At 48.0% G+C, this 17,448-nt stretch overlaps 1 protein-coding gene across 8 annotated transcripts in view; it reads left to right on the forward strand.

The window, feature by feature from the left end:
• Positions 1-17,448, forward strand: part of COL11A2 (collagen type XI alpha 2 chain) — a 279,999-nt gene that overhangs the window by 203,960 nt on the left and 58,591 nt on the right. For all 8 annotated transcript variants that reach the window (XM_069635257.1, XM_069635251.1, XM_069635250.1 and 5 more), the window contains 13 exons: positions 3,373-3,480; positions 3,654-3,743; positions 4,060-4,113; positions 4,390-4,497; positions 5,601-5,708; positions 5,803-5,856; positions 8,947-9,000; positions 12,486-12,593; positions 12,830-12,883; positions 15,007-15,060; positions 15,152-15,205; positions 15,990-16,043; positions 16,751-16,858. In XM_069635257.1, coding sequence (XP_069491358.1) covers positions 3,373-3,480; positions 3,654-3,743; positions 4,060-4,113; positions 4,390-4,497; positions 5,601-5,708; positions 5,803-5,856; positions 8,947-9,000; positions 12,486-12,593; positions 12,830-12,883; positions 15,007-15,060; positions 15,152-15,205; positions 15,990-16,043; positions 16,751-16,858 — 1,008 coding nt within the window. The remainder of the gene's footprint in view (positions 1-3,372; positions 3,481-3,653; positions 3,744-4,059; positions 4,114-4,389; positions 4,498-5,600; positions 5,709-5,802; positions 5,857-8,946; positions 9,001-12,485; positions 12,594-12,829; positions 12,884-15,006; positions 15,061-15,151; positions 15,206-15,989; positions 16,044-16,750; positions 16,859-17,448) is intronic.

Consider the following 17,448-nt stretch of genomic DNA (forward strand, 5'->3'; position numbering starts at 1 on the left):
ACAGCCATGTCATTGGATATTTGCTCATACCAGTTGCTGTGTTAGTCAATATTTCCATACAGCAGCAGCCATGTGATTTGGATATTTACCTAAATTGCAGTCATATGATTGGATTTTTACAAACACCGTTACTTTAAAAAACTGAACAATTTGGGAGGCACTCCGGGCCGCCAATATGATATACCATGATATAGTGTATAGGAAACCATTACAATAAGGCCAACTGGTTGGCGAGAGGGATTGGGGAGAGAGACAGGACTTTTCCATCCCAAATTGAGCTTTGTCAAAGGTGGCTTTGTGAACGAAAATGTATGTATGTGATGGGGTGTTTACTTAAACCCTAACCATTTGGCTGCTTTTTAAAATAAAGTATATTTTTGATTGCAGTTTTAAATGAAAACCAGAGCGAAGCCCTCATCTTGAGAGACCTTCACACTGGATACAAGTAGATAATCAAAATGGGAGGAAGGGATAAAAAAAATCAGATAACTGTAGATCACAGCAGTGGAGATTTCTCAATGCCCCATTAACAGAGCAACAATTTTCCATTATGGGTTGTAGAAAATATACAGTCAAACATCCCCTTGTTTCTAGCCCTAAATCTATATTGCATATTGCACCTTAACCTCTACAACTCTCCGGACAGATGGGATAGAATCTAGAACACTCCCTAAACCCTTCCACGATTCTTTCTATAACCTTTGGGAGCCTCAAACCCTTAGACTCTCACCACTCCGCACTTGGGCATATTCAAGCCGCATTTGCTCCACATCACGGTTCACATCCTGTGCCTTTCCACTGCCTGTTGGCAGGCTCTATGTGTTGGAGAGCCCACAGAGCCCGGCGTTCCCAGTCCCGTGCACACAGAGCTCAGTAGAAACGCTTCCGCAGTGCAGCCATCTTGACCATGCCCCCTTGACTGCTTTTTTACATAAACAAGTAGCTTTCTGATTGGGTGTTTGTGGCCAACAATGTCCATGTGATTGGATGTTTGCAAATGCTGCGGTCATGTGATATAATGCTTGCATACAGAGCCATGTGATTGAAGACATGTTATTAGATGTTTACTCGCAACAGTTGCAGTGTGAGTCAAAATTTCCATCCAGAAGCAGTCATGTGATTTGGATATTTAAGCAAACGTCAGTCATGTAATTGCGAGTGGCCATAGCTTTGGCAATTACTGCTTACGTACGGCAGTAGCCAAGTGATGGATCTTAACTTTCACCTTTAACCATTTGGATCTGCGTTTGCATTAACAAGTAGCTATGTGGTTGCGTGTTTATGTTCAACAATGGCCATGCAATTGTATGTTTACATACACTCCAGCCATGTGACTGGATGTTTATATACGCAGTGGGCATGTGATTGGGTGTTATACAACGTATCCATATGATTGGATGTTTACGTAAAGAGGTAGCTTTTTGATTTAATATTTACTTGCATAGACACGTGATTGGATGTTTACGTACAGCAGTACTCATGTGACTGAGCGTTTACTTGCACATGTATGTGACTGGATGTTTACCTACACCACTAGCCATGTGATTGAATGTATACTTCAAGATGTTTACTTGTAAGTCCTCTGTCTCCTCTCCATCCAGTGCTTTGAAGATTTGCATAAAGTTGACTCTTGAGTCTTGAGATTGTGTTTTTAGGTTTAGCGGTAGCTTTGTAATTGGTTTACATACACCAACAAACATTTGGTTATGAGTTCAATTACACCAAAGCCATGTTTTGGATTGTTTGTATATGACAGTAGCCATGTGATGGAATGTTTACTCACAGAAGGTGGCATCTTATTGGATGTTTCCATGTCATGGAATTACACTTACACTCTAGCCTTGTGATTGGATGCTTGCATACATGTGGCAGAAGGTTTAGATGAGCTAAACTAGTAACTATGATTGGACGTTTACTTGTGCTGTCTGCCATGCATTGGAATATTCTCTTTTTCGGTTGCACAGTCATTGGGTACTGACATATAACGATAGCCATATGATTGGATATTTACATCCATGCATAATAGCGTGTGTGTGTTTACATAAACAATAGCCATGTGTAACCATTTTAAGTTGCAAGGTACTAGCCAAACATAAAAAAAACCTTGCCACGTCAGTCGTCCACATGCACACAGCTCACCATGTCATGCTCGCCAAGAGCCAATCATTAGGCGCCAGTGGCTAGTGATAATTGCACATTTTGAAGCCTTGGCTAGCCATGCAATTGGATGTGTACTTATAGTAGCTACATTATTGGATGGTTACTTATAGCCGCATCCATGTGATTTGTGTATTTATTCAGCACTGTGATATGATTGGCTGTTCATCTAATTCGATGTTCATGCTCAACATTAGCCATGTAGTTGGTTAGATGGTTGCTCACACCATTTGCCATGTAATTTGGTGTTTACTCACACCTGTAACCATATAATTCTATGTTCATGCACAGCGGTATCCATATGATTGGAAGTTTACCTCCTCCTGTAGTCATGTGATTGGATGTTTATATTGACCTGTAGCCTTGTGATTGGATGTCAGTTCTAGAATGCAGCAAGTCGGCTAATATCTTGTGAGGTTGGCTTCATAGGTGTATGCTGGGAAGTGCAGAAGACCTACTTGGCTATTATTATTGATACGCAATGGGCAAAGCGCAGCTGCTAATCGGGTTGGGGTCAGCAGTAGCTTCCGCAGCTCCATAGGGAAGAAGGTTCACATGTTTCAGTGCTACAGAAGCTTCCTTCCTCTGGTCTGTTTAGCTCAGGAAAAGTGGTCAGACACTCTTAGGGCCCTGAAAGGGCTCTGTGCGCAGCTGCTGACCTGCCATGCCCATACTATTAGGGGAAAAAACGTTCTTTAAGATTTTTTCCAGCACATCTTTTAGGGATGCTCTTCTAGAAAAATTGGCCAAACCAAAAAGTATTTCAACGTTGTCCATTTGTATAAAATAACACTTCACATGTTTTATTGTTATTTTTAGCTTTATTTCCCCCCTTTTTTCATAGGGTAAATTCTCTCTGCACAGAGGCTAGACTCTAGTTTTCCAGAAAACAACATAACTGATTTTCTGTTATTATCAAGTTGATTTTTTTAATCTGCGACAACAAAATCTGAGAAATATTTTACAAGTACAGTTTTTTTATCTCAAATCTCTCAAAATAAGACATTTTAACCATCCACTTACCCAGCTCTAACTCAGTCTGAGTTCCATGTTGTGGCGGAGAAGGGAGAGGCCTGGCGTGCACCGGCCCACCTGAGCATGGGGGCTGGGGAGAGATCTGCAGAAATGTGAAATGTATAAATAGTAAGCTGTTGGGGGATGCCGCTGATGTTCTTGTCTTCTGACGATACCTTTACCTTTCCACCTTCTTTCTAGGGGCCAGCTGGCGAGAGTGGTCCAATGGGAGAGAGGGGCCATCCCGGCCCTCCTGGCCCACCTGGTGAACAAGGTCTTCCCGGACAGTCTGGAAAGGAGGGCACAAAGGTGACTGTTTAGAGGGTTCATTTCCAGTTCTCGGGGCTGAGGCAGTAATCGTTGATGGCATGAAAGCCTTGTCATTTGCTCACGTTTCCTTTACCCCAAGTTAACATTGGATCTTTGCATGGACTTCCTGCTGGTTTGTGAACCATCTCTCATTGTTTGTTCTTTGCCTACAGGGTGATCCAGGTCCTACTGGTGCTCCCGGAAAGGATGGCCCTGCTGGACTCAGAGGTTTCCCTGGTGAGCGAGGGCTCCCCGGCACTCCAGTAAGTTCCTTTGCCATAGTGGGTGAGGCCGAATTGGGGTGCTTCTTAAGGCCTGTACGTCCAGTGCAGGCCTCCCATGTGGCCAACATCTGATTCAGTGGGTTGAAAGCAAGCAAATTGCTCTGCTTTTCTCCTGACCTCGGAATCTGCATTGCGGCGGCCTCGAGAGTTACCATTTTTGAAGCAGTTGGTCCTCTTGTGTTATATCTGGTTGTGGAACCTGCAATTGATTTGCTTGTGACTTGTTCCTTTAATTTCAAGCACTGCAGTAATGTCTTCAGTGTGACTCTACTCAAAATATCTTTCTCTTCCCCAGGGCGGCGGAGGACTGAAAGGTAACGAAGGTCCTGCTGGTCCACCAGGTCCTGCGGTAAGTCTGCACCACCAGACTGTGGTAGCTTTTACTTTGCCTTGATCCCTTGACGGGTAGAAAGTGTGAGAGGGAGACTAGCCATGGCGGGGGAAGGGTTGTACATCGTAGTAAATAAATGCAAGGGCGTTGGCAATTTTAGAGAACAATACATATGGCGGCCAGTTAAGGTAATGAGTGGGGTTACAGCGCAGCTTTGTGATGCAGGCAATCCCACTATGACTGTGAGTTACAGTAACCCCTGACAGCTCACGCTGCTTCTTTTCTTCCCTCCAGGGATCTCCAGGAGAGAGAGGAGGCCCAGGCCAGGGTGGTGCTATCGGTCCCCCTGGTCGCCCAGGCCCTCAAGGGCCACCAGGTCCTGCTGGAGAGAAGGGTGTCCCAGTAAGTACAGTGGGAAGATCAGTCGAATGATGTGAGTGTGCCTGGTGTTGTTGAGGGGGATCACATTTGCTGCCCTGGGTTGGAATGGACGGGCTCCAGAAGAGTGAGCTCTGCACTGGGATCAGGAAGTGGCTTGTGTTGTCTCCAGTGTGAGTGAAAAGGCATTCCTGCTGCCAGAACAGGTGCACGTCTTTGCCATAGCCCCAGCACGTTGTGTTACACACTCACTCTCATGCACCAAAAGCAGTGTTTTCTGCTCTGGGAAGGCTGCTGTCTTTTCAGATGGTCCCAAACGTTGATCTATGATGGCTCCACACTTGCTGCCTTTCTAAGCCCAGGTGATATTTGCTGAGTCCCACAGAGATGGAGTGGGCAATCTTTTCTAGGTCTCCTTCCGGGCGAGGAACATTGTTAGGCAATCTTTTCTAGGTCTCCTTCCGGGCGAGGAACATTGTTAGGCAATCTTTTCAAGGTCTCCTTCCGGGCGAGGAACATTTTTAGTGTCCTATGTCTCAAAGAACAGAACAGGTTTTCTGGTTCCTGTGGAAGACTCTGGATCCCAGCATGATTAAACACCCTTTCAAAATGACAGGCATGAGGCAGCCTCTGTTGAATTCTAGTAAAAGCACTCTTGGAGTTCTGGGTGATAAAACGTTTGACTGGTTTCCATGAGAGGGAATGATATCTCCTGGGTCACCCCAAGATTGTGTACGAGTGCTGAGCAGGAACAGGTTGGGGCGCATTGTGTAGGAGGAAGCCCTTTACTGTATTGAGTTGAAGGGCTCCCTTAAACCCCTTGAGTGACAGTGTGTGGTTTCGGGGCCTTGCGAGAGATTGCTTTGCGTGGGATCACACAGGAGTGAAAGGTGTCCTCTGAGCTATCAAGATGGCTGGTAGGAGGCCAGGAGGATCTTGTTCGGGGTCAGGACTTTTATGGCGAGTTGGGTTGGAGAATCCGGTGGGTGGGAAACCATAGGTCAGCTAGTATTACCTTCTTCCTGCATGTGCTGTGTGCTACCTGGAAGACAAGGCCTTTTATGGATTCCATGGGATTCTAATTGGGTGTATTGTGCCATCCTTGACACTGCATTTTGTGTTTTCAGGGCGAGAAAGGTCCCATTGGTCCAGCAGGGCGGGATGGAGTGCAGGGCCCAGTTGGCCTGCCAGGTGCGGCAGGACCCCCAGGCACAGCAGGTGAAGACGGAGACAAGGTAATGACTTCTCTGATCGTGGACGTTCACTGTTCCATGAAGGTTTGATTGAAAGTAGTTTGTCCCCTTATTCTAATTCTTTTTTCCTCTGTAGGGAGAACTTGGTGAACCTGGACAAAAGGGAGCTAAAGGAGGAAAAGGAGAGCATGTGAGTCCAGCCGCACATCTTGTTGCATTACACTCCATTGGGGCCCTCTTAGCATCTCCTTTCCTTGTACACCACCTCCCATACTCCTCAAACTCTGTGACATGCAATCTCACCCCCACCTCATGCAATCTTAGCACTCTCAAAACGTGACCTTTAGCGCATTCTGGTCTTGCACTCTACCACGTACAATCTTAGCCACCCTTAACCTCCTGCACAATTAGCATCACTCCACTATGTACACTCTAAGCATAGCCCTACCTCGCACGCCATCTTGTTCGCTCTGACCATAGCTGTTCCACACACCACTGCTCTGCGTCACATGTCACACGTACACTCTTAGCTTTGTCCCACCTAGCACTCTACTGCATTCAATCTTAGCCTCTTCCCACTTCACATACAACCGCTTAGCATAACCCTTTCTCAGGCACTCTTACCATCATCCAGACTCACTCTACAACTTGTACACTGTTTGCATTGTCAAGTCTCACAGTCACCTAACACAATTTTCGCATCACCCCACCTCACATTCCACCTGGTATTCTCTATGGCTCTCCTCACCTCATGCTCCATCTTGTACACCCTTAACATCACCCACCTCAGACTCTTCCTCATGGACTGTTATGATCACACCCTCCTTGTGCTCTACCTTGCAGGGTCTCAGCATCAACCCCCAGTCACTCAGGCCGTTGGACTACTGACATCATCTCAACTTGCAGTTCACTTTGTATTCTCTTAGCATCGCTCAGCCTCACATGCCACCTCATACACTCTTTGCAGCGCATCTCCTCACATTCTGCCTAGTACACTCTGTGCATCGCTCAGCCCCACCCTCCACCTCATACACTCTTTGTATTGCCTCTGCTCATATTCCTCCTAGTACAGTATGCATCGCTCAGGCCCACACACCACCTCATATACTGTTTGCATTGCCTCTCCTCACATTCCGCCTTTTACACTCATTGCATCGCTCAGCCCGACACTCCAACTCATGCACTCTTTGCATCCCCTCTCCTCACATTCCGCCTAGTACACTCTATGCATTGCTCACCCCCACACTCCACCTCATACACTTCTTGCATCACCTCTCCTCACATTCGACCTAGTACCCTTTGCATCGCTCAGCCCCACATGCCAACTCATACTCACTTTGCATCGCCTCTGCTCACATTCCGTCTAGTACATTCTATGCATCGCTCACCCGCACACTCCACCTCATACACTCCTTGCACGCATCTCCTCACATTCGGCCTAGTACTCTTTGCATCGCTCAGCCCCACACGCCAACTTATACACACTTTGCATCCCCTCTCCTCACATTCCGCCTAGTACACTCTATGCATTGCTCACCCCCACACTCCACCTCATACACTTCTTGCATCACCTCTCCTCACATTCGACCTAGTACCCTTTGCATCGCTCAGCCCCACATGCCAACTCATACTCACTTTGCATCGCCTCTGCTCACATTCCGTCTAGTACATTCTATGCATCGCTCACCCGCACACTCCACCTCATACACTCCTTGCACGCATCTCCTCACATTCGGCCTAGTACTCTTTGCATCGCTCAGCCCCACACGCCAACTTATACACACTTTGCATCGCCTCTGCTCACATTCCACCTAGCACACTCTATGCATCGCTCAGCCCCACCCTCCACCTCATACACACTTTGTATCACCTCTCCTCACAGTTGATCTAGTACACTCTTTGCATCGCTCATCCCCTCATGCAACCTCAAATGCTCTTTGCATTACCTCTCCTCACATTCCGCCTACTACACAGTGCATCGCTCATCCCCACACAACACCTCATACACACTTTGCATCACCTCCCCTCACATTCGGCCTAGTACTCTTTGTATCGCTCAGCCCCACACACCAACTCATACACACTTTGCATCACCTCTCCTCACATTCAGTCTAGTACTTGTTGTATTGCTCAGCCCCACATGCCAACTCATACACACTTTGCATCACCTCTCCTCACAATCCGCCTAGTAAACTCTTAGAATTGCTTTGAGTCAGAATGCACCTTGTGCATTCTAGGGGACTTCCAATCTCAGAAGACCCTGCTTGCACTCTTATCTTTTCCCTACTTCACCCTCCACCTTGTACACTCATGGCCTCTTTGGTTTTACACAGGCATGGTGCACTCTTTGTATCGCCTTATGTTGCACTCTATCTCATGTGTTCTTAGTCTCTTCCTGCATAGCATCTTACACTTGTCGCCTCTCCCTGCCTCAAGCATGTGCACTCTTATCACTCCCCTGTGTGTGCTCTTAATCTCTAACCTCTGCTCTCTCTCATATTCTACCTTATGTGGGCTGTTTCCCCCTCTAGCTCGTGTGCACTCTTCCCATCTTACTTGCACTTATCCTCTTGGTTTATTTCTCTCTCACTTTGCTTATTTTCTGTGTCTTTCTACTCCTCGCGCTCTGTTTCGCTCGCCTCTTTTATCACCATACCTCCCTGCACTTGTCTTTCCCTCTCTGCCATTCCCTCTCTCATCTCTTCTCACTTTGCTGCTATGGCACCTCACTGTGTTATTCGCATTCATTCTTTGCTGCTTCTCTCCCCAGACCGCTTCTTGCCACCTCTTTATCATTTCCTCCTTCGTTTGTCTCTCACTTACTTGTTTCTCATTTCCTTTCTCCCTTCCTCGCTCCATCCCATCCTACCTTCCTTCCTTCCTCTTTTCCTCCCTCCCTCCATTCCTCATTCCCTATATATCTTCCTTCCCCATTTCCTCTTTCTTCTGTCCCTCCCTGCCTCTGTTGCCTCCTTCCCTTTTCTTCCTCCCTTCCTTCCTCCTTCTCTCCCTTCCCTCCTCCCTACCTCCATTCATTCCTCCCTCTCTCCCTTCATTCCCCCCTTCCTTCTTTCCTTCCTTTTCTCCCTTTCTCCCAATATATTCCTCCCTTCCTCATTCCCACCTCCTCCCTCCCTCCCACCCTCATTCGCTTCATAGCCTTCCATCCATCCTTCCCGGTAGCCCTCTTTTTTCTCTGTCTTGCCCACTGACTGCCCTTTGCCTGATCTGACATGTTCTGCACCCTGGTCCTTCTAATGATGTCCCCTCTTCTCCCCAGGGTCCACCAGGTCCTCCCGGTCCCATGGGCCCAGTTGGGCAGCCTGGAACAGCTGTAAGTATACCAAAATAAAATGGCCACCCACTGAATTTTTGGCTTCCGGCAGAGAGATGAATATAGACCCGGGACAGGTGTCCCAGCAGTTACTGCATTAACATCCTATGTTTACTGGTGTGCAAAGCAGTGCAGCCTGCATTGCTGGGAGACTCTACCCCCTAGTGGCCGCATGTGGCAAGGACCTCATCATTATCTGCAAGGAGGTCATGCCCACTGCTGAGTATGTGCAGAGTGGGCACTGATGGGGGAATGTTCATGGCTAGGATATGGGCTGCTAAAATGGGGTGACCGTTTCCCATGCTGAGACACTGAGGCCCTCCTATCCAGCTGATATTGAGGGACACTCTGTGCTATACTGCTATAAAGGGAGGAGGGCGTCGCTCTATGTAATATAGGACATCCTGCCACCTGCTGATATCGAGGGACACCCTGTGCTCTGCTACTATAAAGGGAGGAGGGCGTCGCTCTATGTAATATAGGACATCCTGCCGCCTGCTGATATCGAGGGACACCCTGTGCTCTGCTGCTATAAAGGGAGGAGGGCGTCGCTCTATGTAATATAGGACATCCTGCCGCCTGCTGATATCGACGAGGGACACCCTGTGCTCTGCTGCTATAAAGGGAGGAGGGCGTCGCTCTATGTAATATAGGACATCCTGCCGCCTGCTGATATGAGGGACACCCTGTGCTCTGCTGGCACAGAGGGAGATAGACTCTGCTGCCTGTGATATAGGAGACCTTGTCACATGCTGATATGGGGAGACACTCTCACTTGTGATATAGAGGGAGACCCTGTCCCCTGCTGATATGAGGAGGACCATGTCCTCTTTTGATATGAGGGACACCCTGTGCTCTGCTGGCATTGAGGGAGATATACTCTGCTGTCTGTGATATAGAAGGCCTTGTCACATGCTGAAATGGGGAGACACTCTCACTTGTGATATAGAGGGAGACCCTGTCCCCTGCTGATATGAGGAGGACCATGTCCTCTTTTGATATGAGGGACACCCTGTGCTCTGCTGGCACAGAGGGAGATATACTCTGCTGTCTGTGATATAGAAGGCCTTGTCACATGCTGATATGGGGAGACACTCTCACTTGTGATATAGAGGGAGACCCTGTCCCCTGCTGATATGAGGAGGACCATGTCCTCTTTTGATATGAGGAACCCCCTGTGCTCTGCTGGCATTGAGGGAGATATACTCTGCTGTCTGTGATATAGAAGGCCTTGTCACATGCTGATATGGGGAGACACTCTCACTTGTGATATAAAGGGAGACCCTGTCCCCTGCTGATATGAGGAGGACCATGTCCTCTCTTGATATGAGGGACACCCTGTGCTCTGCTGGCATTGAGGGAGATATACTCTGCTGTCTGTGATATAGGAGACCTTGGGCCTCATTACAACCCTGGCATTAAGGGGTTAACGGCGCCGTAAAAGGCTGCGGCGCCGTTAAACCCTTAACGCCCGATTCACACTTTAACGCCTGCTTTTTGCAGGCGTTAAAGTCCAACCCGCTAAGGGACCTTGGTGCTAATTACGGCACTGTAATTCACAGTGTCGTAATTAGCGCCTTCCCCATTCCCATTGAGCCCTATGGGCCAAAAATTGGAAGGGGCCATGGTGAATGGGGATTTACTGCCCCGACAACCTTGGAATGGGGCGGTAAATCCGCCATCCACCATGGCGGAATCCAGCATGGACCATGGTGCTAATAGCACCATGGTCCAACGCCAGGGTTGTAATGAGGCCCCTTGTCATATGCTGATATGGGGAGACCCTCTCACTTGTGATATAGAGGGAGACCCTGTCCCCTGCTGATATGAGGAGGACCATGTCCTCTTTTGATATGAGGGACACCCTGTGCTCTGCTGGCATTGAGGGAGATATACTCTGCTGTCTGTGATATAGAAGGCCTTGTCACATGCTGATATGGGGGGGGGGCTGTCCCCTGCTGATATAGAGAGTCCCATATACATATTGAGGGATTTAGACTCTGCTCTCTATGATGTAGTTTGCCCAGTCATGTGCTGATAGATATGATGAGAGACCCTTCCCCCTGTGATAGAGAAGGTAACCTTATCCCCTGCTGATATGGCGAGAGACTCCCTGTCATATGATCCCTGCTTATATTGAGAGAGTCCCAGTTGTTATAACGGGGGCCCCTCTCCCTTGCTGATATGGCGAGAGACCCTTCATACCTTGATATAGAAGTAGACCATGTCCCCTGCTGATATGGAGGGAGACCTTCCCACCATGATACAGAAGGAGTCCATGACCCCTGCTGATATGGAGGGAGACCCTTCCCACCAGGATATAGAATTAGACCATGTCCCCTGCTGATATGGTGGGAGACCACCTGTTATATCGAAGGAGCCCATGGTCCCTGCTTATATTGAGGGAGTCCCAGTTATTATGAAGGGGGCCACTCTGACTTGCTGATATGGGGAGAGACCCTTCACACCATGATATAGGAGTCCATGGCCCCTGCTGATATGGAGGGAGGCCCTTCCCACCATGATATTGAAGGCGTCCATGACCCCTGATGATATGGAGGGAGACCCTTCCCACAATGATACAGAAGGAGTCTGACCCCTACTGATATGGAGGTAGATCCTTCCCACCAGGATATAGAAGGAGTCTATGACCCCTGCTGATATGGAGGGAGACCCTTCCCACCATGATATAGAAGTCCATGACCACTGCCGTAATGGTGGGAGACCCTGGCCCTCATTACGACTCCGGCGTTAACCAATGGCGCTAATAGCGCCATTGGTTAACGCCGGTAACTTACCGATTTCGCCAATGGTAAATGGGGAATTAGCACCCCATTCCAAGGTTGGCGGGGCGATAATTTCCCATTTACCATTGTTCCTTCCCCATTCCCATTTTTGCCCCATAGGGCTCAATGGGACTGGGGAAGGCGGTAATTACGGTACCGCAAATTGCGGTACCGTAATTACCTCGAAAGTCTCTTTGCGGGTCTCTACTTTAACGGCTGGTCCAGACCAGCCGTTAAGGTCGGGAGCCGCAAAGGGACCTCATAATCAAGCGTTAAGGGTTTAACGGCGCCAACACCTTTTACGGCGCTGTTAACCCCTTAACGCCAGGGTCATAATGAGGGCCCCTGTGTTGTATTTGAAGGAGCCTGTTAATCTTAGATATTAATGCAGATGCTCTGTCTGTTAAATGGAGTGGGACCCTGCTCTCTGTTCACTCCAGGGGCAGGGTTCTTTTCCCTGCCCAGTGCCTGCATATTGGATCTGCCCGCAGCCTTCCTTGCCCCAAATTCAGGTTCCATCTCCTTGTCAACGTTGTAACATAACATAGCATAACATAACATAACGTGCAGTGATGAAAAGATGGTCCCTAGTTGTGGATGCACACTCATGCTTTTCTGCTTATGCTCCTGCATCCTTGGCCAGTTCGAGGGGCCTCAACCCCTGGGTACCCTGACCTGTTTGTGCATTTCCTTCGACAGGGTGCTGATGGTGAACCTGGCCCCAGGGGTGCTCAGGGACACTTTGGAGCCAAAGGAGATGAAGGGACACGCGGTTTCCCCGGCCCACCTGGTCCAATTGGCCTGCAGGTGAGTAGCTGGGCCATGTCCATGAGTACACCTGCAGAGGGTAGAGGCAATGGGTAGGCCTGTTAACTTTGGTGCAACACTAGACATTGTATTTTTATTTGTATATTTAGTTGATGTGTTTATCTTTATTTGGCACTAAAGTTCACTTGAGTAGTATACATGTAGAAAGAATATTCTGGAACCTTTTATCACACACTCTCGTGCACTAATAACTGTTCTTTTGTGTCCACCTGTAGGGTCTGCCTGGTCCATCTGGAGAGAAGGGGGAGACGGGTGACGTTGGCCCTATGGTGAGAGTCTGATGCACTCCCTGTGGAATAGCCCAAATGTAGAACTGCTTATGGCTGAATACTCACCTACCTAGAAAAGGGGTGGATGGGTAGACCGCGCTACCTAGCAAGAGAGGCCAGGGTGTCTTGTTTTTGCACTGAATGTGTCTTTGACCACCCCAGTATGCTATCATCTCTCGTTGTCTGATCACTCAATGATCCATTAATGATCGCTAATGATCTTAACCACACACATGCTGCCATGAAGTCCACAGCTGCTGGCACCTCGCGCAGAAATCAGTCAAACAGGACAATTTCTTGAAGGTCTCCCTGAGCAGTGTGATTCTGCCAATGTGCTCGTCCTCGAAGAGATGTGTTGGAACATGGCATGGCAGTAGCCTTGGACTGAGTCAACCCCTCAAAAGCTGACAACCCAAAACGTACAAGTACACGGCCAGTTAAATGAAGAAGCCTGCTCTGTGCCACGGCGGGAGTGCTCTGGAGAGACACCGGTGTCACTGCCAGCTGATTGTCCAGAGCACTGCTTGCTGAACCAAGAACAGAAGATACAAAGCAATGGAAAGGCAGCATAATTCCAGAAACACATGGAGGTAGCGGATAATTGTATAGAATTGTCCAAGGCATGCCAGGAGCGGACCCACCGCCAAGGGAGCCCTCACCTCACCATCCCTACACAAGCACCTAATGACATGCTGAGGACCACCTTCTAATATAGAGATAAGGCTTTGTGTCCCTGCACTGTTTTTGTGGTGTCCCCCTACATAACACAATATCTCTATGGTCACCATGCAAGAAACCACTAAATCGCTGACCTTCCGGTCCTCATCCCTCTCTTAATGGGCTTTATCATTACCTCCATCAGGAAAGGCGTCCGCCAGCATACAGCCGTCATCCTAACCCTCACAAAACCAACAGCTGACCTGGAAGTCCTTCTAAAGTGCCTTCCCATCTCTACTTCCCTCTGCAAAGATAGGGTTCTTGACATTTTGTCCCCACCCAGTTCTCTTCAAACCTGAAAATCACACCCTCCTATGTAACTACCAATCAGGGATCAGACACTGTCACCGCCCTGACTGATGTCAGGTGAAGCTTGTGGCTGCTAGAGGTCAATGTGCTTCCTGTTCCTGTCAAGGTACTTCCTGTTTCTTGATTCTGCTCGACCTGCTAGAAGCTTTAAAAACAGTTGACCATAAAATCCTGCTAGAATGGTTTTGAGTATCCATGCTGCCTGAGCCACAGCCCCAAAGTGGGTTGCACCGTGGATCCTTGTGCATCTGCGTGCTTTCATATTTCCAAGCTTTCCAGTGGCTTCTCTAGCCTTTAGGATTAACAGTTTACAATTTGGCTTTCACATGTATGCTTACTACACACAATGGCGCCCCGAAACTGGAGCAGGACGATAGAAATTCTCTGGGTGTTGCTACAGCGGCTTCCTGCAAACTCCTTGTCATGTCAAAATGGAGTATAGAACTCTGATGCCAAGCTCAAACTCAGCCTGGAACATTGGGTCAATCTCACCCCTGCCTTGAAGTACTAGCACAGTATACTGGTGAAGCAGTAGCAGAGGGATGACTTTAAAACTCCTAACCTAGCGTGCTGCAGTCCAGCTCTAACCTATCTGAAAAAGTGTTTCCCCACTAGAAGCTAACCGCCCCCAATAGTGGGCTCCCCAACACTGGCTGGGCTCTAGCCAGCAAATATACAGAAGATTGAAAAGGTTTGTGAGTAGATCTCTGCACTGTCAACCCTCCTCCTCTTATAATTGCCTCTTCCATCCAGTCAGACTCGGCCTGGGCCGCTTGAGTTTCAGAAAGCAACTGAAATTATATTGGTTTCTATTACCTGCAATCATTGGTCGGAGCATGGACTGTTCTGGTCCAACGTGAGCTGCCGAAGCAGTCAATCCCTGCCAACACCCCACCCCTGTGCCCTGACACGGCATTGCAGCATGTAGTGTGTTACGATGAAATAAGTACGCTCTGTGCACTTCTCCTACCCTAGCACACAGTCTGACTGCGACAGTCAATTGGTGATAGAATTCCTTCAACCTATGTTTGTTTCTGATGCAGCGTCCCCAAATGCCTTAACCAACTGACACCCTTTTTTGTTATTTCATCCAAAAGGGTCCACCTGGCCCTCCTGGTCCCCGCGGCCCTGCTGGACCCAACGGAGCCGATGTAAGTACAGTGTCCATTCAGGTTTATGTGGTATACCGGTGCCCTTTGCTATCGAGCCTGTCTGACTGTCTTCTTTCTCTCTTCTTGGCAGGGACCTCAAGGTCCACCCGGCGGCATTGGTAACCTTGGAAATGTTGGCGAGAAGGTATGTTAGGTTTGTCAGTTCTTTCAGAAAACGTAGAATGAATTGCATCAAGAAGTTATTCCTAGCCATTATTACTCAAGAGCTCAGATGTAGAATCTTAGACATTGGGAGAAACCAGGAAGGTGTAATTGTAGCAATGGAAACAGGTGTTTTTCATGTAGCGCATACAGCGGAGGGCTGGCCTATTCCTAACCAGCCCCACTTATGACAGGTAATGTGATCTGAGGAAAAGTTATATAACATGATTTTCCAAGATCACACAGCGTGGATAAAAAAGGAAAGCCAGTATTATAATGTTCTGCAGGTTTCCTAGATCAACACTCAATAATGTAGTCTTTAGTTAACCTCTCACCGTAGCCACTAGATGATATGTGAACATAGCCAACCAATGACACTTGACAGCTAATAACCAGGCCACGTCCAGCCAGTAAATCACAACACACCGAACCAGTTGATCACCTCTTCTCTAAGCCACAAAGTCACGTCCCAGTTCATCGCCAGATTACAGCTTAATTTAACTGATAGTTATGTCTTTCTTAAGATACTAGTCCAGGACTCAATAGCCACAAGGTCACATCTCTCCTAGCCGTCAGGTGGATAGGATTTCTTTTGGTATGTGTAAAGAATGTTTTGTGTTCTCCGCCCAGGCACTGATGTATTTCATAACGAGTGATATTGTATTGTACTATCTAGGCTCTTACTGATAGAAAAACATCTATGAAATACCATTGGAGAATATTTAACCCAACACATGCATAGCTAATCATCTTTCCTTTATTTCCAGGGAGAACCTGGAGAGTCTGGTGCTCCTGGCATTGCTGGCGAACCTGGACCAAAGGTACGTCTGCCGTCGTATCACCTTTACTGTGCTCCCATCACCTTCCGGTAATTGGTGACAGAGCAAGCTACTTGTTTAGTGGCATCTATCGCACATACTTTGCTGAGGTCCTTAGCATGTTATGACACATGTAATGTAACTCATATGCATCTCAAGACTTGTGTTGCCTAGCAATCCCACTGCCTCTTATAACTCTTTCACTAACAGTCACTGATCTGATACTGGGGGCTGTAGGGTGGCCTGGCACGCGTCCTGTTTTTTAAAGCCCCTCGTGGTGGTTATTCCCCCTTCATGTCACGTCTGCTGCCCACAAAGCAAGAGCTAGCAGGGGACATCTGCAACGTAGTGACGTAGTCAGACACCTGTTACAGATACGATTCTGAAGTGGGGTTCTTCGCAAGTACTCGCTGCTCTCACATGTGGATTGCTTTGTGCTGTCCCTGTGATGGCGGACGTTGCCTGGGGCATTGCTTCATCATTCACTCACAAGGCTCTCTTCTAGGACATCCATGCACCTTGTTTATGGAGACGTGTCCTCCCTCATAACCTCTTATGGCATGTTATTGTGATGTGTGTACGCCTCTTCAATGGCATTGGCATGCTCTTCTCTGTTAAACGGGGCACAGGGTGGTGGGCGGCACTGTTAGGAGGGGAGTAGCCACAAAAACACGAGATGACAAACTTTTGATGTTGGTGTTTCACTTTAGGGGCCTCGAGGCGAGAGAGGAGAGAAGGGAGAGGCCGGACAGCCGGGGGCTGCAGGACCTGCTGGCGGTAAAGGTCCCACCGGAGACGATGGACCCAAGGGGAACCCTGTAAGTAGGGCACATCTGCCAAGTTTGTATTGTTCTAGAGTGGGACGTATTTACCTTGGTTCACATAACGAGACTAACAAGGCATTGGGCTGGCTGGCTTTAATTTGGGGCAATCTTGGTTTTACACACATCCGGGTGAGATGGACTGTGCTCAATCTAAGTGGGACCTACAAAGATTCTGGGGGATGGCAACACTCCATGGACGAGCAGAATGCTCGTGCGCACCATATAGTTATGTTTTATATAAAAAAAGGTTACCATTTGTTTACTTTACAACATGGCATTTACAGAACAGCAATGTTACACAATAGAGCTTGCTCTTTGAAGACATTAAGAAGGGAGCATTGTTACACAATAGAGCCTGCTCTTTGAAGACATTAGGAAGGGAGCAATGTTACACAATAGAGCCTGCTCTTTGAAGACATTAGGAAGGGAGCAACGTTACACAATAGAGCCTGCTCTTTGAAGACATTAGGAAGGGAGCAACGTTACACAATAGAGCCCGCTCTTTGAAGACATTAAGAAGGTAGCAACGTTACACAATAGAGCCCGCTCTTTGAAGACATTAGGAAGGGAGCAATGTTACACAA

The sequence above is a fragment of the Ambystoma mexicanum genome, chromosome 13, assembly GCF_040938575.1.
Source record: "Ambystoma mexicanum isolate Mex_15411 chromosome 13, UKY_AmexF1_1, whole genome shotgun sequence".
Taxonomy (NCBI): Eukaryota; Metazoa; Chordata; class Amphibia; order Caudata; family Ambystomatidae; genus Ambystoma; species Ambystoma mexicanum.